Here is a 26,606-nt window from a genome sequence, read left to right as displayed (position 1 = left end):
GCTTTTTGGTGGCATTTCATAATAACGATGGCGTTTGTCCAGTTTGGGGTGGGTTTTTTTGGTGGCATTTAATAATACTAATGTCGTTTGTTCAGTTTGGGGTGGGTTTTGGGTGGCATTTCATAATAATGGTGGCGTTTGTTCAGTTTGGGGTGGCTTTTTGGTGGCATTTTATAATAATGATGGCGTTTTGGTCCAGTTGGGGGTGGTTTTTTGGTGGCATTTCTTAATAACGATGGCATTTGTCCAGTTTGGGGTGTTTTGTTGGTGGCATTTAATAATACTAATGGCATTTGTTCAGTTTGGGGTGGTTTTTGGGTGGCATTTCATAATAATGGTGGCATTTGTTCAGTTTGGGAGAGAAGCAGCGTGAGTCAGTGGAAAGAGCACGGGCTTTGGAGTCAGAGGTCATGGGTTCGAATCCCAGCTCCACCACATGTCTGCTGTGTGACCTTGGGCAAGTCACTTCACTTCTCTGAGCCTCAGGTACCTCGTCTGTAAAATGGGGATTGAGACTGTGAACCCCACATGGGACAACCTGATCACTTTGTATCCCTCCCAGCACTTAGAACAGTGCTTTGCACATAGTAAGCGCTTAACAAATGCCAACATTATTATTATTATTCATTATTATTTCATAATAATGATGGCGTTTGTCCAGTTTGGGGTGGTTTTTTGGTGGCATTTCATAATAAAGATGGTGTTTGTCCAGTTTGGGGTGGGTTTTTGGTGGCATTTCATAATAATGATGGCATTTGTTCAGTTTGGGGTGGTTTTTTGGTGGCATTTTATAATAATGGCGTTTGTTCAGTTTGGGGTGGCTTTCTGGTGGCGTTTTGTAATAATGATGGCGTTTGTTCAGTTTGGGGTGGCTTTCTGGTGGCATTTTGTAATAATGATGGCATTTGTTCAGTTTGGGGTGGCTTTTTGGTGGCATTTTGTAATAATGGTGGTGTTCAGTTTGGGGTGGTTTTTCGGTAGTATTTCATAATGATGGTTTTGGTCCAGTTTGGGGTGTTTTTTTGTGGCATTTCATAATAATGATGGTGTTTGTTCAGTTTGGGGTGGTTTTTTGGTGGTATTTCATAACAATGGTGGCATTTGTTCAGTTTGGGGTGGGTTTTTGGTGGCATTTCATAATGGTGGCATTTGTTCAGTTTGGGGTGTTTTATTGTGGTATTTCATAATAATGGTGGCGTTTGTTCAGTTTGGAGTGGTTTTTTGGTGGTTTTTTTAGAACGCAGGTCCCTCTGAGGCCCAGGCCAAGGCCGCTTCGCTTTCCCGAGCGGGGCCTACCTGCTCGTAGTTCTTCTTCTGGTACTGCTCCTTAGCCAGCTCCATCCGCCTCAGCTCCGTCTCGATTTGCTGGAACCGCGGGGTGGGGAAGGGTCACCGCGGTCGGGGGTGATGGGGTGGGCGCCGCCCGAGCCCCCAGAGCCCCCCGGGCCCGCTCTGGCCCACCCGGGCACGGGGGATGCCGAGGGAACGGAAGAAAGGGGTCCCCTCCGACCTTCATCCTCCGGAGGTTCTGGGCCTGGTCGGCTCTGGAAGCCCGGTGGTGCTGGAGTTGGCTCTTCTGGGTCCTCAGTTTCTCCTGGTGCCCGGCCAGGGTGGCCTCCAGCTCCGACACCCTGTGGCGCAGCTCCCTGTTGGCCCGGGCCACGTCCGCCGACCTGGAGCCGGCCTCGTCCAGGGCTCGTTTCAGCTGCCGGCACAGCGGGGAGGGGAGACACGGCGGTGGGACGGGCGGATGGGGACGCGGGAACGGCTCACCGGTCCCTCTAAGTAATAGTCAGAATGATGCTGTTTGTTTAATAATGATAATAATGATAATAATGATAATAGTGATGATGGCATTTGTTAAGCGCTTACCCCGGGCCCGGCAGACCTGGTTTCCGCAAGCCGGGGATGCGGGGATGGCTCACCGGTCCCTCTAAGTAATAGTCATAATAATGCTGTTTGTTTAATAATAATAATAATAATAATAATGATGATGATAATAATGATGATGGTATTTGTTAAGCGCTTACCCCGGGCCCGGCTGACCTGGCTCCCGCAAGCTGGGGATGCGGGAATGGCTCACCGGTCCCGCTAAGTAATAGTCATAATGATGCTGTTTGTTTAGTAATAATAACGATAATGACGATGGCATTTGTTAAGCGCTTACCCGGGGCCCGGCAGACCTGAATCCTGCAAGCCGGGGATGCGGGGATGGCTCACCGGTCCCACAAAGTAACAGTCAGAATGATGCTGTTTGTTTAATAATGATAATAGTGATGATGGTATTTGTTAAGCGCTTACCCCGGGCCCGGCAGACCTGGCTCCCAAAGGCAGGGGATGCGGGGATGGCTCACCGGTCCCGCTAAGTAATAGTCAGAATGATGCTGTTTGTTTAATAATGATAATAATGATGATGGCATTTGTTAAGCGCTTACCCCGGGCCCGGCAGACCTGGTTTCCGCAAGCCGGGGATGCGGGGATGGCTCACGGGTCCCTCTAAGTAATAGTCATAATGTTGCTGTTTGTTTAATAATAATAATGATGATGATAATAATGACGATGGTATTTGTTAAGCGCTTACCCCGGGCCCGGCAGACCTGGCTTCCGCAAGCCGGGGATGCGGGGATGGCTCACCGGTCCCTCTAAGTAATAGTCATAATGATGCTGTTTGTTTAATAATAATAATGATGATGATAATAATGATGATGGTATTTGTTAAGCGCTTACCCCGGGCCCGGCTGACCTGGCTCCCGCAAGCTGGGGATGCGGGGATGGCTCACCGGTCCCGCTAAGTAATAGTCATAATGATGCTGTTTGTTTAATAATAATAATAATGATGATAATAATGACGATGGTATTTGTTAAGTGCTTACCCCGGGCCCGGCAGACCTGGCTCCCGCAAGCCGGGGATGCGGGGATGGCTCACCGGTCCTGCTAAGTAATAGTCGTAATGATGCTGTTTGTTTAATAATGATAATAATGATAATAGTGATGATGGTATTTGTTAAGCGTTTACCCCGGGCCCGGCAGACCTGGTTTCCGCAAACCGGTGATGGCTCACCGGTCCCTCTAAGTAATAGTCATAATGATGCTGTTTGTTTAATAATAATAATAATAATGATGATGATAATAATTATGATGGTATTTGTTAAGCACTTACCCCGGGCCCGGCAGACCTGGCTCCTGCAAGCCGGGGATGCAGGGATGGCTCACCGGTCCCTCTAAGTAATAGTCATAATGATGCTGTTTGTTTAATAATAATAATAATGATGATAATAATGACGATGGTATTTGTTAAGCGCTTACCCCGGGCCTGGCAGACCTGGCTCCCACAAGCCGGGGATGCGGGGATGGCTCACCGGTCCCGCTAAATAATAGTCATAATGATGCTGTTTGTTTAATAATAATAATGATAATGACGATGGCATTTGTTAAGCGCTTACCCGGGGCCCGGCAGACCTGAATCCTGCAAGCCGGGGATGCGGGGATGGCTCACCAGTCCCGCTAAGTAATAGTCAGAATGATGCTGTTTGTTTAATAATGATAATAATGATAATAATGATGATGGTATTTGTTAAGCTTCTAGACTGTGAGCCCGCTGTTGGGTAGGGACTGTCTCTATGTGTTGCCGACTTGTACTTCCCAATCGCTTAGTCCAGTGCTCTGCACACAGTAAGCGTTCAATAAATACAATTGATTGATTGATTGATTAAGCGCTTACCCTGGGCCCGGCAGACCTGGCTCCCAAAGGCAGGGGATGCGGGGATGGCTCACCGGTCCCGCAAAGTAATAGTCAGAATGATGCTGTTTGGTTAATAATAATAATAATAATGATGATGGTATTTGTTAAGCGCTTACCCCGGGCCAGGCAGACCTGGCTCCTGCAAGCCGGGGATGCGGGGATGGCTCGCCGGTCCCTCTAAGTAATAGTCATAATGATGTTGTTTGTTTAATAATAATAATAATTATAATGATAATAATGATGATGGTATTTGTTAACCGCTTACCCCGGGCCCGGCAGACCTGGCTCCTGCAAGCCGGGGATGCGGGGATGGCTCACAGGTCCCTCTAAGTAATAGTCCATAATGATGATGTTTGGTTAATAATGATAATAATGATAATAATGATGATGGTATTTGTTAAGCGCTTACCCTGGGCCCGGCAGACCTGGGTCCCGCAAGCCGGGGATGCGGGGATGGCTCACCGGTCCCGCTAAGTAATAGTCATAATGATGCTGTTTGTTTAATAATAATAATAATAATGACGATGGCATTTGTTAAGCGCTTACCCCGGGCCCGGCAGACCTGGCTCCCACAAGCCGGGGATGCGGGGATGGCTCACCGGTCCCTCTAAGTAATAGTCATAATGGTGGCTGTTTGTTTAATAATGATAATAATGATAATAATGATGATGGTATTTGTTAGCCACTTACCCCGGGCCCGGCAGACCTGGTTTCCGCAAGCCGGGGATGCGGGGATGGCTCACCGGTCCCGCTAAGTAATAATCAGAATAATTCTAGCCTGTGAGCCCACTGTCGGGTAGGGACCGTCTCTATATGTTGCCAACTTGTACTTCCCAAGCGCTTAGTATTTATTACTCGATTGATTTTATTTGTACATATTTATTCTATTTATTTTGTTTTGTTAATATGTTTTGTCTTGTTGTCTGTCTCCCCCTTCTAGACTGTGAGCCCACTGTTGGGTAGGGACCGTCTCTATATGTTGCCAGCTTGTACTTCCCAAGCACTTAGTACAGTGCTCTGCACACAGTAAGCGCTCAATAAATACGATTGAATGAATGAATGAATAGTACAGTGCTCTGCACACAGTAAGCGCTCAATAAATACGATTGAATGAATGAATGAATTGTTGTTTCCAAGCATTTAGTCCGGTGCTCTGCACACAGTAAGTGCTCAATAAATCCGATTGAATGAATGAATGAATGAATGAATTGTCGTTTCCAAGCTCTTAGTCCACTGCTCTGCACACAGTAAGCGCTCAATACATCCGATTGAATGAATGAATGAATTGTCATTTCCAAGCGCTTAGTCCACTGCTCTGCACACAGTAAGCGCTCAATAAATCCGATTGAATGAATGAATGAATGAATTGTCGTTTCCAAGCGCTTCGTCCGGTGCTCTGCACACAGGAAGCTCTCAATAAATACGATTGATCGATTGACTGATTGATAGTATCTACCCCAGTGCTTAGAACAGTGCTTTGCACATAGGAAGCGCTTAATAAATGCCATCATTAATAAATGCTATCATTACTAAGCCCTTCTAGACTGTGAGCCCACTGTTGGGTAGGGACCGTCTCTAGATGTTGCCCACTTGGACTTCCCAAGCGCTTAGTCCAGTGCTCTGCACCCAGTAAGTGCTCAATAAATACGATTGATTGATTGATTTTGTTGTCTGTCTCCCCCTTCTAGACTGTGAGCCCACTGTTGGGTAGGGACCGTCTCTAGATGTTGTCAACTTGCACTTCCCAAGCGCTTAGTCCAGTGCTCTGCACCCAGTAAGAGCCCAATAAATACGATTGATTGATTGATTGATTGATTGGGAAGTCCAAGTCGGCAACATCTAGAGACGGTCCCGACCCAACAAGGGGCTCACAGTCTAGAAGGGGGAGACACACCACAAAACACAACAAGCAGACGAGTGACAATACCCTCGAAAGAAATAGAATTATAGCTATAATGATAATAATAATAATGATGGCATTTATTAAGCGCTTACTATGTGCAAAGCACTGTTCTAAGCGCTGGGGGGTTACAAGGTGATCAGGCTGTCCCACGGGGGGCTCACAGTCAACCCCCATTTTACAGATGAGGGAACTGAGGCCCAGAGAAGTTAAGTGACTTGCCCAAGGTCACACAGCTGACAATTGGCAGAGCCGGGATTTGAACCCACGACCACTGACTCCAAAGCCCGGGCTCTTTCCACTGAGCCACGCTGCATCATTAATAAAATAAATAGCGTAATCAATCAATCAATCAATCAATCGTAATAAATATGTACAAATCCCAGCCCCACACGGCTTAAGTTCACATCCTTCATTTATTTGTTTCTATTCACGTCCATCTCCCCCCCCAGACTGTCAGCTTCATGTGGGCAGGGAATGTGTCAGTTTTTTGTGGCGTGGTCGTCTCTCAAGGGCTTAGTCCAGTGCTCTGCACACAGTAAGCGCCCAATAAATAGGACCGACCGACTGACTGATGAGGGAGCGTGGCTTTCCAAGCGCTTAGTCCAGTGCTGTGCACACAGTAAGCGCCCAATAAATAGGACCGACTGACTGACGAGGGCGTGTGGCTTTCCAAGAGCTTAGTCCAGTGCTCTGCACACAGTAAGCGCCCAATAGATAGGACCGACTGACTGACTAGGGCGTGTGGCTTTCCAAGCGCTTAGTCCAGTGCTCTGCACACAGGAAGCGCTCAATAAATACGACTGAATGAATGAATGGAGGCTTTGTGCGACTCGCTGGGCCCCAACTCTCCCCGCTGGGTGCTCAGTAAAGGTCACTGATGGGTGGGCGTTGATCCGGGCCGGGCAGAGGCCCTGGGGGAGTCCGGGCTTTGGAGTCAGAGGTCATGGGTTCAAATCCCGGCTCCGCCACTTGTCTGCTGGGTGACTTTGGGCAAGTCACTTCACTTCTCTGAGCCTCAGTTCCCTCATCTGTCAAATGGGGTTGAAGACTGGGAGCCCCCCGTGGGACAACCTGATCACCTTGTGACCTCCCCAGCGCTTAGAACAGTGTCCAGCACATAGTAAGCACTTAACAAATACCATCATTATTATTATTATTATTATTCTCTAAGCCTCAGTGACCTCATCTGGAAAATGGGGATGAAGACTGGGAGCCCCCCATGGGACAACCTGATCACCTTGTGACCTCCCCAGCGCTTAGAACAGTGCCCAGCACATAGTAAGTGCTTAATAAATACCATCATCATCATTATTATTATTATTCTCTGAGCCTCAGTGAACTCATCTGGAAAATGGGGATGAAGACTGTGAGCCCCCCATGGGACAACCTGATCACCTTGTAACCTCCCCAGCGCTTAGAACAGTGCCCAACACATAGTAAGTGCTTAATAAATACCATCATCATCATCATTATTATTATTATTATTCTCTGAGCCTCAGTGAACTCATCTGGAAAATGGGGATGAAGACTGTGAGCCCCCCGTGGGACAACCTGATCACCTTGTAACCTCCCCAGCTCTTAGAACAGTGCCCAGCACATAGTAAGTGCTTAACAAATACCATCATTATTATTATTATTATTATTATTATTATTATTCTCTGAGCCTCAGTGACCTCATCTGGAAAATTGGGATGAAGACTGTGAGCCCCCCATGGGACAACCGGATCACCTTGTGACCTCCCCAGCGCTTAGAACAGTGCCCAGCACATAGTAAGCACTTAATAAATACCATCATCATCATCATCATTATTATTATTATTCTCTGAGCCTCAGTTCCCTCATCTGGAAAATGGGGATGAAGACTGGGAGCCCCCCGTGTGACAACCTGATCACCTTAGAGAAGCAGCGTGGCTCAGTGGAAAGAGCACAGGCTTTGGGGTCACGGGTCAGGGGTTCGAATTCCGGCTCCGCCACATGTCTGCTGTGTGACCTTGGGTGAGTCAGTTAACTTCTCTGAGCCTCAATTACCTCATCTGTAAAATGAGGATGAAGACTGTGAGCCCCCACCATGTGGGACAACTTGATCACCTTGTATCCACCCCCAGCACTTAGAACAGTGCTCTGCACATAGTAAGCACTTAACAAATGCCGTTATTATTATTATTATTATATTACTATTGTAACCTCCCTAGAGCTTAGAACAGTGCTTTGCCCAAAGTAAACACTTAACAAATACCATTATTATTATTATTATTATTATTATTCTCTGAGCCTCAGTGACCTCATCTGTCAAATGAAGATGAAGCCTGTGAGCCCCACGTGGGACAACCTGATCACCTTGTATCCCCCCAGCGCTTAGAACAGCACTTCGCACATAGTAAGCGCCTAACAAATGCCATCATTAGTATTATTATTATTCTCTGAGCCTCAGTGACCTCATCTGTCAAATGGAGATGAAGTGGGACAACCTGATCGCCTTGTATCCCCCCCAGCACTTAGAACAGTGCTTCGCACATAGTAAGTGCCTGATAAATGCCATCATTAGTATTATTATTATTCTCCGGGCCTCAGTTCCCTCATCTGTAAAATGGAGATGAAGACCGTGAGCCCCATGTGGGACAACCTGGTCACCTTGTATCCCCCCCAGCGCTTAGAACAGTGCTTTGCCCATAGTAAGCGCTTAACAAATACCATCATTATTATTATTCTCTGGGCCTCAGTTCCCTCTTCTGTCAAATGGGAATGAAGACTGTGAGCCCTACGGGGGACAACCTGATCACCTTGTATCTCCCCCAGCACTTAGAACGGTGCTTGGCACATAGTAAGCGTTCTTCTAGACTGTGAACCCACTGTTGGGTAGGGACCGTCTCTAGATGTTGCCAACTTGTACTTCCCAAGTGCTTAGTCCAGTGCTCTGCACACAGTAAGTGCTCAGTAAATACGATTGAATGAATGAATGAACAAATGACATCATTATGATTATTATTATTCTCTAGGCCTCAGTTCCCTCATTTGTCAAAAGGGAATGAAAACTGTGAGCCCCACAGGGGACAGCCTGATGACCTTGTTTCTCCCTCAGCTCTTAGAACGGTGCTTGGCCCATAGTAAGCGCTTAACAAATACCATCATTATTATTATTCTCTGGGCCTCAGTTCCCTCATCTGTCAAATGCGAATGAAGACTGTTAGCCCCACAGGGGACAACCTCATCACCTTGTATCTCCCCCAGCGCTTCGAACGGTGCTTGGCCCATAGTAAGCGCTTAACAAATACCGTCATTATTATTATTCTCTGGGCCTCAGTTCCCTCATCTGTCAAATACTAATGAAGACTGTGAGCCCCACGGGGGACACCCTGATGACCTTGTATCTCCCCCAGCGCTTCGAACGGTGCTCGGCCCATAGTAAGCGCTCAACAAATACCATCATTATCATCATTATTGCATCCCATCATTTATTGTTGTTGTTGTTCTTCGTCTGTGTGTGGGTGGGAGCCCCCCACGCCGTCCCCAGGGCCGCCCCCCACCTCCGTCCGCTGCTGACCTCGGCCGTTTCTCGGAGGGAGGCCTTCCTGGCGCCTTCTCTCTCCACCTGGAATTGCTTTTTCAGGTCTTCCAGTCGCTCGGCCTGCAGGCCGGCCTCCTTCTTGGCTTCCTCGGCCAGCTGCTGCCTGCGGGCACGGAAAGGGCAACGAGAACGCTGATCAGAGAAGCAGCGTGGCTCAGTGGGAAGAGCCCGGGCTTGGGAGTCAGAGGTCATGGGTTCGAATCCCGACTCTGCCACATGTCGGCTGTGTGACCTTGGGCAAATCACTTAACTTCTCTGGGCCTCAGTTCCCTCATCTGTAAAATGAGGATGAAGCCTGTGAGCCCCATGTGGGACAACCCGCTTGCCTTGTATCCTCCCCAGTGCATAGAACAGTGCTTTGCACATAGTAAGTGCTTAACAAATGCTATTACATATTTATTACTCTATTTATTTATTTATTTATTTATTTTACTTGTACATTTCTATCCTACTTAGTTTATTTTGTTGGTATGTTTGGTTCTGTTCTCTGTCTCCCCCTTTTAGACTGTGAGCCCACTGTTGGGTAGGGACTGTCTCTATGTGATGCCAATTTGTACTTCCCAAGCGCTTAGTACAGTGCTCTGCACATAGTAAGCGCTCAATAAATACGATTGATTGATTGATTGATTGATTGATTGAGATTCCTGAAGCTTGGAGCCCACCCTGGGCCCATCCCCCCCCGCGCCCCCCCGCCATCTACCTGTATATATGTATATATGTTTGTACATATTTATTACTCTATTTATTTATTTATTTATTTTATTTGTACATATCTATTCTATTTATTTTATTTTGTTAGTATGCTTGGTTTTGGTCTCTGTCTCCCCCTTTTAGACTGTGAGCCCACTGCTGGGTAGGGACTGTCTCTATATGTTGCCAATTTGTACTTCCCAAGCGCTTAGTACAGTGCTCTGCACATAGTAAGCGCTCAATAAATATGATTGATGATGATGATGATGAAGATCTATCCTCTTTCCCCACGACCACCCGTCTTCCCATCGGGGTCTGCCCTCCCTGCTCCTCAAGACCCTCCAGAGGCCTCCCGGCCCCCTCCGCATAATAATAATGGTGGTATTTGTTAAGCGCTTACTATCAATCAATCAATCAATCAATCGTATTTATTGAGCGCTTACTGTGCGCAGAGCACTGGACTAAGCACTTGGGAAGCCCAAGTTGGCAACAGATAGAGACGGTCCCTACCCAACAGAGGGCTCACGGGCTAGAAGGGGGAGACAGACGACAGAACAAAACATATTAACAAAATAAGATGAACAGAATAAATCTGTATAAGTAAAATAAATAAGTAGAGTTCATTAATTCATTCATTCAATCGTTTTTATTGAGCGCTTACTGTGTGCAGAGCACTGTACTAAGCGCTTGGGAAGTCCAAGTTGGCAACAGATAGAGACGGTCCCTACCCAACAGCGGGCTCACGGGCTAGAAGGGGGAGACAGACAACAGAACAAAACATATTAAAATAAAATGAACAGAATAAATTTATAGAAGTAAAATAGAGTTCATTCATTCATTCAGTCGTATTTATTGAGCGCTTACTATGTGCAGAGCACTGTACTAAGCGCTTGGGAAGTCCAAGTTGGCAACATATAGAGACGGTCCCTACCCAAAAGTGGGCTCACGGTCTAGAAGACTGTGAGAAGGCTTACTATGTGCCAAGCACTGTTCTAAGCGCTGGAGGGGATCCAAGGTGATCAGGTTGTCCCACGGGGGGCTCACGGTCTTCAGTGCTTAATACATGCCATTATTATTAGCGTTCTTCTTATTATTATTGTTCTCTGGGCCTCAGTTCCCTCATCCATCAAATGGGGATAATAATAATAATAATGATGATAATAATAATGGCAAGTATTAAGCGCTTACTCTGTGCCAAGCACTGTTCTAAGCGCTGGAGAGGATCCAAGGTGATCAGTCTGTCCCACGGGGGGCTCAAGGTCTTCAGCGCTTAACACATGCCATTATTATTATCGTCCTTCTTATTATTATTGTTCTCTGGGCCTCAGTTCCCTCATCTGTCAAATGGGGATTAAGATTGTGAGCCCGACAGGGGACAACCTGATCACCTTGTAACCTCCCCAGCGCTTAGAACAGTGCTTTGCACATAGTAAGAGCTTAATAAATGCTATTATTATTGTTATTATTATTATTATTATTGTTATTATTATTAAGTGGCAGAGCCAGGATTAGAACTTGGACTCCCAAGCCCGGGCTGTTGCCACCGAGCCCCGCCGGGTGACGCTCAGCACACAGCAGGCAGCTATATTGGGCACATGGTGGGAGCCCACGACGTCGCCGAGCCCACGGAAGGCATGTGGAAGGCGCTTAACGGGGCCCTCTTGATGCAGCTGGTGGTGGCGTCCAGCACAGCGTCATTCAAGTGTATTTATTGAGCGCACTGGGCTAAGCACCCGCTACCCAACAACACTGACTCTTAGGGAATAACTCTGTAATATATATGTGTATATATGTATATATATATATATACATATGTATATGTATATACATATATATATGTATATACATATACATATACATACTAAGCGCTTAGTACAGTGCTCTGCACATAGTAAGCGCTCAATAAATACGATTGATTGATTGATTGATATATATATATGCACACATATACATACATACATATACATATATACATATTATATATGTATTAAGCGCTTAGTACAGTGCTCTGCACACAGTAAGCGCTCAATAAATACGATTGATGATGATATATATGTATATACACATGTATATATATGTACAGTGCTCTGCACACAGTAAGCACCCACTACCCAACAACACTGACTATTAGGGAACGACTCTGTAATATATATGCATATATATGTACATATATATACATATATGTGTATATATATGTACATATATATACATATAGGGTAGGGACTGTTGGGTAGGGACTGTCTCTATATGTTGCCAACTTGTACTTCCAAAGCGCTTAGTACAGTGCTCTGCACACAGTAAGCGCCCGCTACCCAACAACACTGACTCTTAGGGAACGACTCTGTAATATAGATGTATATATGTATATATATGTGTATATATATATATATATATATATATATATATGTATACATATGTATATATGCTTGTACACATTTATTACTCTATTTATTTTACTTGTACATATCTATTCTATTTATTTTAGTTTTTGAATATGTTTGGTTTTGTTCTGTCTCCCCCTTCTAGACTGTGAGCCCACTGTTGGGGAGGGACCAGCTCTAGATGTTGCCAACTTGGAATTCCCAAGCGCTTAGTACAGTGCTGTGCACACAGTAAGCTCCTGCTACCCAACAACACTGACTCTTAGGGAATGACTCTGTAATATATATGTGTGTGTATATATATATATATATATATATATATGTATATGTATATATGTATGTATGTATACATATATACATATATATGTATATATGTTTGTACATATTTATTACTCTGTTTATTTATTTATTTTACTTGTACATATCTATTCTATTTTATTTTGTTAATATGTTTGGTTTTGTTCTCTGTCTCCCCCTTCTAGACTGTGAGCCCACTGTTGGGTAGGGACCGTCTCTATACGTTGCCAACTTGGACTTCCCAAGCACTTAGTACAGTGCTCTGCACACAGTAAGCGCTCACTACCCAACAACACTGACTCTTAGGGAAGGACTCTGTAATATATATGTATATATATGTATATATATACACAAATATACATATATATGTATATATATGTATATATGTTTGTACATATTCATTACTCTATTTATTCATTTATTTCACTTGTACAAAACTATTTTATTCATTTTATTTTGTTAATATGTTTGGTTTTGTTCTCTGTCTCCACCTTCTATACTGTGAGCCCGCTGTTGGGTAGGGACCGTCTCTAGATGTTGCCAACTTGGACTTCCCAAGCGCTTAGTCCAGTGCTCTGCACACTGTAAGCGCCCGCTACCCAACAACACTGACTCTTAGGGAGTCCAGCGCTCTGCACACAGTAAGCGCTCAATCAATACAATTGATTGATTGATTGATTGCAAGCGCTGTTGGGTAGGGACCGTCTCTAGATGTTGCCAACTTGGACTTCCCAAGCGCTCAGTCCAGTGCCCTGCACACAGTAAACGCTCAATAAATATGATTGATTGATTAGTCCAGCACCCTGCACACAGTAGGCGCTCAATAAATACGATTGATTGATTGATTGACTGATTGATTGACTCAATCAGGCCGGAACTGGACCCGGCCCGGGTTTCCTCGAGGTGACGGGCCGGGCGAGCCGTACCGGTGGGCTTCCAGGAGGCGTTGGTCGGCCTGGCTGCGGTCCAGCTTGTCCTGGAGGTGGTCTAGTCTACTCTGCAGGCCGGCGTTGGTCTGGACGGCCTGCTCCAGGCTCTGGGACAGCTTCCGGTTGTCCGCCCCGCACGCCTCCAGGGACCGGCGCAGTGGCTCCACCTGAGAGGGGTCGTCCACCCAAAGTCAGCCCCGGGCCTCCGGCTCAACAATAATAATAATAACAATAATAATAATAATAGCATTTGTTAAGCGCTTACTACGTGCAAAGCACTGTTCTAAGCCCTGGGGGGGATACAAGGTGATCAGGTTGTCCCACAAGGGGCTCACAGTCTTTATCCCCATTTTACAGATGAGGGAGCCGAGGCTCTGAGAAGTGAAGTGACTTGCCCGAGGTCACACGGCAGACATGTGGCGGAGCCGGAATTCGAACCCGTGACCTCTGACTCCAAAGCCCGGGCTCTTTCCACTGAGCCACGCTGCTTCTCTATCTTCTAATCATCATCATCATCATCATCATCATCATCAATCGTATTTATTGAGCGCTTACTGTGTGCAGAGCACTGGACTAAGCGCTTGGGAAGTCCAAGTTGGCAACATCTAGAGATGGTCCCTACCCAACAGTGGGCTCACAGTCTAAAAGGGGGAGACAGAGAACAAAACCAAACATACCAACAAAATACAATAAATAGAATAGATATGTACAAGTAAAATAAATAAATAAATAGAGCAATAAATATGTACAAACATATATACATATATACAGGTATATATATATATATATACAGGTATATATGTGTATATATATACATATATATATATATATAGAATATATATATATTCTAATAATCTAGACTGTGATCTAATAATCTAGGCTGTAATACTCTAATCCACCTAATAATCTAATAATCTAGACTGTGAGGCCAGTGTTGGGTCGGGACCGTCTCTAGATGTTGCCAACTTGGACTTCCCCAGCGCTTAGTACAGCGCTCTGCACACAGTAAGTGCTCGGTAAATACGATTGATTAATAATGATAATAATAATAATAATGGCATTTGTTAAGCGCTTACTATGTGCAAAGCGCTGTTCTAAGCGCTGGGGGGGATACAGTGTGATCAGGCCGTCCCACGTGGGGCTCACAGTCTTCATTCCCATTTTTACAGATGAGGGAACTGAGGCTCAGAGAAGTGAGCCCACTGTTGGGTAGGGACTGTCTCTATATGTTGCCAACGTGTACTTCCCAAGCGCTTAGTACAGTGTTCTGCTCACAGTAAGCGCTCAGTAAATACGATTGATTGATGTGACTTGCCCAAGGTCACACAGCAGACTTGTGGTGGAGCCGGGATTCGAACCCCTGAACAGGCATCAGTGGCACCATCACAAATAAATAGAATATAAAATAAATATGAATATGTATATATTTACATATTTATTTTATATACTTATTTTATTATATGAAATAATATAAATTTATTTTATATTTTACCGTGCATATCACATTATATTTTATATTATATTGTATATTATATTTTATATTCATTTTATGTATAAATATGTATATTTATAAAATACACATATAATATATTTATAATAAATATTTACATAGTCATTTCTTACATTTATTTTATTATATAAAACGATATGTATTTATTTTATATATAAATATGTATACACATATTTATTTTATATTTTGCATTACACATAGTCATATATATTCATTTATACATATTTATATATTTATATATTTTGTATCATGTTTATTTTATATATTTATTTTATTATATGAAACAATATTTATTTTACATATAGATATGTAAATATACACATTAAAATGTATATTTAAAAGGTTGACTTTGCACATAGTAAGTGCTTAACAAATGCCATTATTATTATTATTACCATTATTATTCTCTGGGCCTCAGTTCCCTCATCTGTCAAATGGGTGTGAAGACTGTGAGCCCCGCGTGGGACAACCTGATGATCTTGTATCCCCCCTCAGCACTTAGAACAGTGCTTGGCACATAGTAAGTGCTTAACAAATGCCATCATTATTATTATTATTATTCTGTGGGCCTCAGTGACCTCATCTGGAAAAGGGGGATGAAGACTGTGAGCCCCACGGGGGACAACCTGCTGATCTTGTATCCCCCAAAGCGCTTAGAACAATGCTTGGCACATAGTAAGCGCTTACAAATGCCATTATTATTATTATTATTCTGTGGGCCTCAGTGACCTCATCTGGAAAAGGGGGGTGAAGACTGTGAGCCCCCCGTGGGACAACCTGATCATCTTGTATCCTCCCCAGCACTTAGAACAGTGCTTGGCACATAGTAAGCGCTTAACAAATGCCATTATTATTATTATTATTATTCTGTGGGCCTCAGTGACCTCATCTGGAAAAGGGGGATGAAGACTGGGAGCCCCACAAGGGACAACCTGATGACCTTGTATCCCCCCCCAGTTCTTAGAACAGGGCTTTGCACATAGTAAACGCTTAACAAATGCCATTATTATTATTGTTATTATTATTATTCTGTGGGCCTCCGTGACCTCATCTGGAAAAAGGGGATGAAAACTGTGAGCCCCACGTGGGACAACCTGATGATCTTGTATCCCCCGCAGCGCATAGAACAGTGCTTGGCACATAGTAAGCACTTAACAAATGCCATTATTATTATTATTATTCTGTGGGCCTCAGTGACCTCATCTGGAAAAGGGGGATAATAATAATAATAATAATAATAATAATGATGGCATTTATTAAGCGCTTACTATGTGCAGAGCACTGTTCTAAGCGCTGGGGAATTTACAAGGAGATCAGGTTGTCCCACGTGGGGCTCACAGTCTTCATCCCCATTTTACAGATGAGGGAACTGAGGCCCAGAGAAGTGAAGTGACTTGCCCACAGTCACACAGCTGACAAGTGGTGGAGCCGGGATTTGAACCCATGACCTCTGACTCCAAAGCCCGGGCTTTTTCCACTGAGCCACGCTGCTTCTCATGAAGACTGGGAGCCCCACGGGGGACAACCTGCTGATCTTCTATCCCCCCAAAGCGCTTAGAACAGTGCTTGGCACATAGTAAGCGCTTAACAAATGCCATCATTATTATTATTATTATTCTGTGGGCCTCAGTGACCTCATCTGGAAAAGGGGGATGAAGACTGGGAGCCCCCCGTGGTACAACCTGATCATCTTGTATCCTCCCCAGCACTTAGAGCAGTGCTTGGCACATAGTAAGCGCTTAACAAATGCCATCATTATTATTATTATTCTGTGGGCCTCAGTGACCTCATCTGGAATAGGGGGATGAAGACTGGGATCCCCACGGGGGACAACCTGCTGATCTTGTATCCCCCAAAGCGCTTAGAACAGTGCTTGGCACATAGTAAGCGCTTAACAAATGCCATCATTATTATTATTATTCTTCTGTGGGCCTCAGTGACCTCATCTGGAAAAGGGGGATGAAGACTGGGAGCCCCACGTGGGACAACCTGATGATCTTGTATCTACCCTAGTGCTTAGAACAGTGCTTGGGACATAGTAAGTGCTTAACAAATGCCATCATTGTTATTATTATTCCCTCCCTTCCCGCCGCGGTGTCCCGGACGCTGCTTGGCATGGGTGGGTCTCCCGCGGGTCTCCGCTCGCCCAGGCCCTGACCTCTTTGGCGTGTTGGGCTTCGGCTATGGCCAGCCGGGCCTGCCAGTTGTCCACTTCGGCCTCCAATTTCTGGACTCTCTGCAGGCCCTGAGCCCTGGGCGAGAGGGTGGCCGGAGTGGGTGTCCGGGACGGAGGGCCAAGGCCTCGGGCACGTCGCGGGCACGGGCCTCCGTCGCCGCCCCTCAACGCTTGCCCGGAGATGCCAAGGCCGAGGGCGTAAACCCACCCGAGGTGCCCCTGGACGGCCTGGTCTGAGGGCCGGAATCCGCCCAAGTTTCTCTCTGGCCAACGGACAGAAACTCCGGCCTACGGGGCCGGATGGAGGGAAGGACGGAGGGAAGGACAGGGGGAAGGATGGAGGGAAGGACGGAGGCCGCCCGAGGTGGCCCTGGTTGGCCGGAGTTTCTCTCCGGCCTACAGGGCCGGACAGAAGGAAGGACAAGGGAAGGACGGAGGGAAGGATGGAGTCTGCCTGAGGTGGCCCCGGTTGGCCGGAATTTCTCTCCGGCCTACAGGGCCGGACGGAGGGAAGGATGGAGGGAAGGATGGAGGGAAGGACGGAGTCTGCTCGAAGTAGCCCTGGTTGGCCGGACTTTATCTCCAGCCTACGGGGCCGGACAGAGGGAAGGACAGAGGGAAGGATGAAGGGAAGGATGGAGTCTGCCCAAGGAGGCCCCGGTTGGCCGGAATTTCTCTCTGGCCTACAGGGCCGGACAGAGGGAAGGACGGAGGGAAGGACGGAGGGAAGGATGGAGGGAAGGACGGAGTCCGCCCGAGGTGGCCCCAGTTGGCCGGAGTTTCTCCCTGGCCTACAGGGCCGGATGGAGGGAAGGACGGAGGGAAGGATGGAGGGAAGGACGGAGTCTGCTCGAGGTGGCCCTGGTTGGCCGGAGTTTCTCTCCGGCCTACGGGGCCAGACGGAGGGAAGGATGGAATGAAGGATGGAGTCCGCCCGAGGTGGCCCCAGTTGGCCGGAGTTTCTCTCCGGCCTACGGGGCCGGATGGAGGGAAGGACAGAGGGAAGGACGGAGGGAAGGACGGAGGGAAGGATGGAGGGAAGGACGGAGTCCACCCGAGGTGGCCCTGGTTGGCCAGAGTTTCTCTGTGGCCTACAGGGCCGGACAGAGGGAAGGACGGAGGGAAGGATGGAGGGAAGGATGGAGGGAAGGACGGAGTACACCCGAGGTGGCCCTGGTTGGCCGGAGTTTCTCTCTGGCCTATGAGCCAGATGGAGGGAAGGATGGAGGGAAGGGTGGAGGGAAGGATGGAGTCCGCCCGAGGTGGCCCCGGTTGGCCTGAGTTTCTCTCCAGCCTACAGGGCTGGATGGAGGGAAGGACGGAGGGAAGGACGGAGTCCGCCCGAGGTGGCCCCGGTTGGCTGGAGTTTCTCTCCAGCTTAAGGGGCCGGATGGAGGGAAGGACGGAGGGAAGGATGGAGGAAAGGACAGAGACCGCCTAAGGTGGCCCTGGTTGGCCGGAGTTTCTCTCCGGCCTATGGGGCCAGATGGAGGGAAGGACGGAGGGTGGGACGGAAGGAAGGATGGAGGGAAGGACGGAGTCCGCCCGAAGTGGCCCCGGTTGGTTGGAGTTTCTCTTTGGCCTACCGGGCCAGATGGAGGGAAGGACGGAGGGAAGGGCGGAGGGAAGGATGGAGTCCACCCGAGGTGGCCCCCGTTGGCCGGAGTTTCTCTCCGGCCTACAGGGCCAGATGGAGGGAAGGATGGAGGGAAGGATGGAGGGAAGGACGGAGTCCGCCCGTGGTGGCCCCGGTTGGCTGGAGTTTCCGGCCTACAGGGCCGGATGGAGGGAAGGACGGAGGGAAGGATGGAGGGAAGGATGGATGTTAGGGTGGGGAGCACCTGTCCCTGCGCAGGCCGGCGATCTCCAGGTCTCGTCCGCCGAGCTCGGCCCGCACCAGGTCCAGGGCTCCCTGCATCTTGCTGTGCGATGCCAACACGCTCTCCAGCATGGCCGTCACCTTTCCGTTGTCCTCTTTGGCCTCTGCCAGTTTCCGCTGCAACGTGCCCGCCTGAAACGTGGCCCGCCGGGCATCGGACGAGGCCGGGGACGAGGGGGGAGCCTGGGGGTGGGCCGGGGGAAACTGAGGCCCCCCCATCCCCGGCCGGCTTCGCTCCCGTCCTTCAGGGAAGGCGGCCGGGAGGTAATAATCATCCTAATTAGGGTGATGGTGTTGGACTTCCAGACTGTGAGCCCGCTGTTGGGTAGGGACTGTCTCTGTGTGTTTCCAACTTGTAATAATGATAGCACTTATTAAGCACTTACTATGTGCCAAGCACTGTTCTAAGCGCCAGGGAGGTTACAAGGTGATCAGGTTGTCCCACGGGAGGCTCACAGTCTTCATCCCCATTTTCCAGTTGAAGGAACTGAGGCTCAGAGAAGTGAAGTGACTTGCCTGAAGTCACCCAGCTGACAAGTGGTGGAGCCGGGATTTGAACCCATGACCTCCGACTCCAAAGCCCGGGCTCTTTCCACTGGGCCACGCTGCTTCTCCAAGTTCTTGGGAACTTGTACTTCCCGAACGCTTAGTACAGTGCTCTGCACACAGTAAGCGCTCAATAAATATGATTGAATGAATGAATGCTGTTGGTTAAGCACTTACTAGGTGCCGAGGACTGTTAATGATAATAATAATAATAATAATGATGGCATTTATGAGGCGCTTACTGTGTGCCAAGCACTGTTCTAAGCACCGGGGAGGTTTAAAAAGAAGCAGTGCTGTTAATAATAATAATGATGGCATTTATGAAGCGCTTACTACGTGCCAAGCACTGTTCTAAGCACTGGGGAGGTTTAAAAAGAAGCAGTGCTGTTAATAATAACGATCATAATAATGATGGCATTTATGAAGCGCTTACTATGTGCCAAGCACTGTTCTAAGCACTGGGGAGGTTTAAAAAGAAGCAGTGCTGTTAATAATAATAATAGTAATGATGATGGCATTTATGAAGCACTTACTACGTGCCAAGCACTGTTCTAAGCACTGGGGAGGTTTAAAAAGAAGTGCTGTTAATAATAATAATAATAATAATGATAATGGCATTTATTAAGCGCTTACTACATGCCAAGCACTGTTCTAAGCACTGGGGAGGTTTAAAAAGAAGCAGTGCTGTTAATAATAATAATGATAATAATAATAATGATGGCATTTATTAAGAGCTTACAACGTGCCAAGCACTGTTCTAAGCACTGGGAAGGTTTAAAAAGAATAATAACGGCATTTATTAAGTGCTTACTATGTGCCAAGCATTGTTCTAAGCACTGGGGAGGTTTAAAAAGAAGCAGTTCTGTTAATAATAATAATAATGATAATGGCATTCATGAAGCGCTTACTACGTGCCAAGCACTGTTCTAAGCACTGGGGAGGTTTTAAAAGAAGCAGTGATGTTAATAATAATAATAATGATGATGATGATGGCATTTATGAAACACTTACTATGTGCCAAGCGCTGTTCTGAGCACTGGGGAGGTTTAAAAAGAAGCAATGCTGTTAATAATAATAATGATGGCATTTATGAAGTGCTTACTACGTGCCAAGCACTATTCTAAGCCCTGGGGAGGTTTAAAAAGAAGCAGTGCTGTTAATGATAATAATGATGGCATTTATGAAGCGCTTACTACGTGGCAAGCACTGTTCTAAGCCCTGGGGAGGTTTAAAAAGAAGCAGTGTTGTTAATAATAATACTAATAATGGCATTTATGAAGCGCTTACTATGTGCCAAGCAGTGTTCTAAGCCCTGGGGAGGTTTAAAAAGAAGTAGTGCTGTTAATGATAATAATGATGGCATTTATGAAGCGCTTACTACGTGGCAAGCACTGTTCTAAGCACTGGGGAGGTTTAAAAAGAAGCAGTGCTGTTAATAATAATAATAATAATGATGATGGCATTTATGAAGCACTTACTATGTGCCAAGCACTGTTCTAAGCACTGGGGAGGTTTAAAAAGAAGCAGTGCTGTTAATAATAATAATAATAATAATAATGGCATTTATTAAGCACTTACTACGTGCCAAACACTGTTCTAAGCACTGGGGAGGTTTAAAAAGAAGCAGTGCTGTTAAAAATGATAATTTTTAAGTTCAATTTGTACTTCCCAAGCGCTTAGTACAGTGCTCTGCACATAGTAAGCACTCAATAAATACGATTGATTGATTGATGATAATAATAATAATGATGGTATTTATGAAGCGCTTACTACGTGCCAAGCACTGTTCTAAGCACTGGGGAGGTTTAAAAAGCAGTGCTGTTAACAATAATAATAATAATGATGGCATTCATTAAGCGCTTACTACGTGCCAAGCACTGTTCTAAGCACTGGGGAGGTTTAAAAAGAAGCAGTGCTGTTAAAAATGATAATAATAATAATGATGATGGCATTTATGAAGCACTTACTATGTGCCAAGCACTGTTCTAAGCACTGGGGAGGTTTAAAAAGAAGCAGTGCTGCTAATAATAATAATAATAATAATAATAATAATGATGATGGCATTTATTAAGCACTTACTATGTGCCAAACACTGTTCTAAGCACTGGGGAGGTTTAAAAAGAATCAGTGCTGTTAAAAATGATAAGAATAATATGATGATGGCATTTATGAAGCGCTTACTTCGTGCCAAGCTCTGTTCTAAGCACTGGGGAGGTTTAAAAAGAAGCAGTGCTATTAATAATAATAATGATAATGATGACATTTATGAAGCGTTTACTACGTGCCAAGCACTGTTCTAAACACTGGGGAGGTTTAAAAAGAAGCAGTGCTGTTAAAAATGATAATAATAATAATAATAATAATAATAATAATATTAATAATGGCATTTATGAAGCGCTTACTACGTGCCAAGCTCTGTTCTAAGCACTGTGGAGGTTTAAAAAGAAGCAGTGTGGCTCAGTGGAAAGAGCCCGGGCTTTGGAGCCAGAGGTCATGGGTTCAAATCCCGGCTCCGCCGTCAGCTGGGTGACTTTGGGCAGGTCACTTCACTTCTCTGGGCCTCAGTGACCTCATCTGTCAAATGGGGATGAAGACTGTGAGCACCCCGTGGGACAACCTGTTCACCTTGTAAACTTCCCAGCGCTTAGAGCAGTGCTTTGCACATAGTAAGCACTTAATAAATGACATCATTATTATCATTATTTGGAGAAGCAGTGTGGCTCAGCGGAAAGAGCTCGGGCTTTGGAGTCGGAGGTCATGGGTTCAAATCCAGGCTCCGCCACTTGTCAGCTGTGTGACTTTGGGCAAGTCACTTAACTTCTCTGTGCCTCAGTTCGCTCATCTGTAAAATGGGGATGAAGACTGTGAGCCCCATGTGGGACAACCTGATCACCTTGTAACCTCCCCAGCGCTTAGAACAGTGCTTGGCACATAGTAAGTACTTAATAAATGACATCGTTATTATTATTCGGAGAAGCAGTGTGGCTCAGTGGAAAGAGCCCGGGCTTTGGAGTCGGAGGTCATCGGTTCAAATCCCGGCTCCGCCGCTTGTCAGCTGGGTGACTTTGCAAGTCACTTCACTTCACTGGGCCTCAGTGACCTCATCTGGAAAATGGGGATCAAGTCTGTCAGCCCCACGTGGGACAACTTGATTACCTTGTTTCTACCCCAGTGCTTAGAACAGTGCTTTGCACATAGTAAACGCTTAATAAATGCCATCATTATTATTATTATCATTATTATTACAAGGTGATGAGGTTACAAGGGGCTCCCAGTCTTCATCCCCATTTTCCAGATGAGGTCACTGAGGCCCAGAGAAGTGAAGTGACTTGCCCAAGGTCACCCAGCTGACCTGTGGCGGAGGCGGGATTAGAACCCACGACCTCTGACTCCCAAGCCCCGGATCTTGACACTGAGCCATGCTCCTTCTCTAAGCGTGAGGCCTTTCCAGGGAAGAAGCATTTCGGGCCCTGACCAGCACCTGGGGAAAGCCAGGGAGGTCACCTTTGCCATCTAGGACGCTCCACCTTCATCCTCCGAAGGATTTGTTCATTCAATCACATTTATTGAGCGCTTACTGTATGCAAAGCACTGCACTAAGCGCTTTGGAGAGCACAATACAACAATCAACAGACACATTCCCTGCCCACAAGGAGCTCTCGGGCTTCACCCGGAGGGCGGGGAAAGACAAGAGACACTCTGCCATTTGTCTGCTGGGTGACCCTGGGCAAGTCACTCTACTTCTCTGGGCCTCAGTTCCTTCATCTGGAAAATGGGGATGAAGACTGGGAACCTTATATGGGACAGGGACAGTGTCCAACCTGATTACTTTGTATCCACCCCAGTGTGGGTGCTCTCTCTCTGGCTCTCTGTCTCTGTCTCTCTCTCTCCCTGTCTCTCCCTCTCTCTCTCCTTCTCTCTCTGTCTCCCTCCTTCTCTCTCTTTCCCTCTCTCCCTCTCTCTGTCTCTGTGTCTCTCTCCCTCTTTCTCTCTCTCTCTTTCTCCCCCCTCTCTGTCTCTGTCTCTTTCTCCCTCTCTCTCTCTCCTTCTATTTCTTCCTCTCTCTCTCTGTCTCTCTCTCCCTCTTTCTCTCTCTCTCCCTCTCTCTCTGTCTCTCTCCCTCTTTTCCTCCCTCTCCGTGTCTCCCTCTTGCTGTCTCTCTGCCTCTCTTATCTCTCTTTTTCTCCTTCTCTCTGTCTGTCTCTTTTTCTCCATCTCTCTCCCTCTGTGTCTGTCTCTCCCCCTCTCTCTTTCTCTTTTTCTCCCTCTCTTTCTCCCTCTCTCACTGTCTCTCTCTCCTTCTCTCTATTTCTTCCTCTCTCTCTCTCTCTGTGTCTCTCTCTCCCTCTTTCTCTCTCTCTTTCTCCCTCTTTCTCTCTCTCTCTTTCTCTCTCTCCCTCTCTCCCTCTCTTTCTCCCTCTCTCTGTCTGTCTCTTTTTCTCCATCTCTCTCCCTCTGTGTCTGTCTCTCCCCCTCTCTCTTTCTCTTTTTCTCCCTCTCTTTCTCCCTCTCTCACTGTCTCTCTCTCCTTCTCTCTATTTCTTCCTCTCTCTCTCTCTGTGTGTCTCTCTCTCCCTCTTTCTCTCTCTCTTTCTCCCTCTTTCTCTCTCTCTTTCTCTCTCTCCCTCTCTCCTTCTCTTTCTCCCTCTCTCTCTGTGTCTCTCTCTCACAGTCTCTCTCCCTCTCTCTATCTCTCTTTTTCTCCCTCTCTGTCTCTCTCTCTCTCTCTTTTTCTCCATCTCTTTCTCCCTCTCTCTCTCTGAGTCTCTCTTGCCATCTCTCTGTCTCTCTTTTTCTCCCTCTCTTTCTCCATCTCTTTCTCCCTCTCTCTCTCTGAGTCCTCTCTCCATCTCTCTGTCTCTCTTTTTCTCCCTCTTTCTCCCTCTCTGTCTCTCTCTCCCTCTCTCTTTCTCCCTCTCTCTACCCCCTCTCTCCCTCTCCCTCTCTCCCTCTCCCTCTCTCCCTCTCCCTCTCTCCCCCCCTCTCTCATCCTCTCTCTCTCCCTCCCTCCCTCCCTCTCTCCATCTCTCTTTCTCCCTCTTTCTCTCTCTCTTTCTCTCTCTCCCTCTCTCCTTCTCTTTCTCCCTCTCTCTCTGTGTCTCTCTCTCACAGTCTCTCTCCCTCTCTCTATCTCTCTTTTTCTCCCTCTCTGTCTCTCTCTCTCTCTCTTTTTCTCCATCTCTTTCTCCCTCTCTCTCTCTGAGTCTCTCTTGCCATCTCTCTGTCTCTCTTTTTCTCCCTCTCTTTCTCCATCTCTTTCTCCCTCTCTCTCTCTGAGTCCTCTCTCCATCTCTCTGTCTCTCTTTTTCTCCCTCTTTCTCCCTCTCTGTCTCTCTCTCCCTCTCTCTTTCTCCCTCTCTCTACCCCCTCTCTCCCTCTCCCTCTCTCCCTCTCCCTCTCTCCCTCTCCCTCTCTCCCCCCCTCTCTCATCCTCTCTCTCTCCCTCCCTCCCTCCCTCTCTCCATCTCTCTCTTTCTCTCTTTCTCCCTCCCTCTCTCTTTCTCCCCCCTCTCTTTATCCCTCTCTCTCTGTCTCTCTCCTCTCTATTTCTCCCTCTCTCCCTCTCTCTCTGTCTCTCTCTCCTTATTTCTTTCTCTCTCTTTCTCCCCCTCTCTCTATCTCTGTCTCTCTTTCTCCCCCTCTCTGTCCCTCTCTTTCTCCCTCCCTCTCTCTCTCTCTCTCTCCTTCTCTCTATTTCTTCCTCTCTCTCTCCCTCTCTCTGTATCCTCTTTCTCTCTCTTTCTCTCTCTCCCTCTCTCTGTATCCCTCTTTCTCCCTCTCTCTGTGTGTCTCTCTCTTGCTGTCTCTCTCCCTCTCTCTCTTTCTCCCTCTCTCTCTCTCTCTGTCTCTTTTTCTCCATCTCACTTTCTCCCTCTCTCTCTCTGTGTCTCTCTCTCCATCTCTGTCTCTCCCTCTTTCTTCCTCTGTCTCTCTCTCCCTCTCTCTCATCCTCTCTCTCATCCTCTCTCTCTCCCTCTCTCCCCCCTCCCTCTCTCTCCCATCCTCTCTCTCCCTCACTCTCTCCACCTCTCTCTTTCTCTCTCTTTCTCCCTCCCTCTCTCTTTTCCCCCCTTTCTCTGTCTCTCTTTCTCCCTCCCTCTCTATCTTTCTCCCTCTCTCTCTCTGTCTCTCTCTCCTTCTATTTCTCCCTCTCTCCCTCTCTTTCTCCCTCTCTGTCTCTGTCTCTCTCTCCCTCTCTCTTTCTCCCCATCTCTGTCTCTCTCTTTCTCCCTCCCTCCCTTTCTCCCTCCCTCTCTCTCCTTCTATCTATTTCTTCCTCTCTCTCTCTCCCTCTCTCTGTGTGTCTCTCTCTCCCTCTTTCTCTCTCTTTCTCCCTGTCTGTCTCTCTCTCTCTTTCTCCCTCTCTCTCTCCCTCTCTCTCTTTCTCCCTCACTCCCTCTCTCCCTTTCTCTCTCCTTCTCTCTATTTCTTCCTCTCTCTCTCCCTCTCTCTGTGTCTCTCTCTCTCCCTCTTTCTCTCTCTCCCTCTCTGTCTGTCTCTCTCTTTCTCCCTCTCTCTCTGTCTCTCTCCCCCCTCTCTCTTTCTCCCTCTCTCTCTGTGTCTCTCTCTTGCTGTCTCTCTCCCTCTCTATCTCTTTTTCTCCCTCTCTCTCTGTCTCTCTCTGTCTCTTTTTCTCCTTTTCTCCATCTCTCTTTCTCCCTCTCTCTCTGTGTCTCTCTCTTCTTCTCTCTCTGTCTCTCTTTTTCTCCCCTCTCTCTGTCTTTCTCTTCCTCTCTCTCTCCCTCTCTCTTTCTCCCTCTCTGTCTTTCTCTTCCTATCTCTTTCTCTCTCTCTCCCCCTCCCTCTCTCCCTCTCCCTCTCTTTCTCTCTCTGTCTGTCTCTGTCTCTGTCTCTCTCTGGCTCTCTCTCTCCCTTCCTCCAGGCCTCCCCCACTTGGCCGAAGCCCCATCCAGCCTTCCTGACTCGAAAACCCAAAGTCGTTCTCGCTCAACGGGTCACATCAAATTCATCCATCGGTGGGGTTTAT

The 26,606-nt window shown here is 46.9% G+C and overlaps 1 protein-coding gene across 1 annotated transcript in view; it reads right to left on the bottom strand.

Moving 5' to 3' along the window:
• Positions 1-26,606, bottom strand: part of CCDC150 (coiled-coil domain containing 150) — a 41,381-nt gene that overhangs the window by 14,012 nt on the left and 763 nt on the right. Inside the window, exons 2-7 of the mRNA XM_038749562.1 lie at positions 19,035-19,204; positions 17,176-17,269; positions 13,505-13,674; positions 9,187-9,313; positions 1,511-1,705; positions 1,297-1,365 (exon numbers count right to left, since the gene is read on the bottom strand). Coding sequence (XP_038605490.1) covers positions 1,297-1,365; positions 1,511-1,705; positions 9,187-9,313; positions 13,505-13,674; positions 17,176-17,269; positions 19,035-19,204 — 825 coding nt within the window. The remainder of the gene's footprint in view (positions 1-1,296; positions 1,366-1,510; positions 1,706-9,186; positions 9,314-13,504; positions 13,675-17,175; positions 17,270-19,034; positions 19,205-26,606) is intronic.

This window comes from Tachyglossus aculeatus, chromosome 7 (assembly GCF_015852505.1).
Source record: "Tachyglossus aculeatus isolate mTacAcu1 chromosome 7, mTacAcu1.pri, whole genome shotgun sequence".
Classification (NCBI taxonomy): Eukaryota; Metazoa; Chordata; class Mammalia; order Monotremata; family Tachyglossidae; genus Tachyglossus; species Tachyglossus aculeatus.
This window is presented reverse-complemented; position numbering and strand designations above follow the sequence as displayed.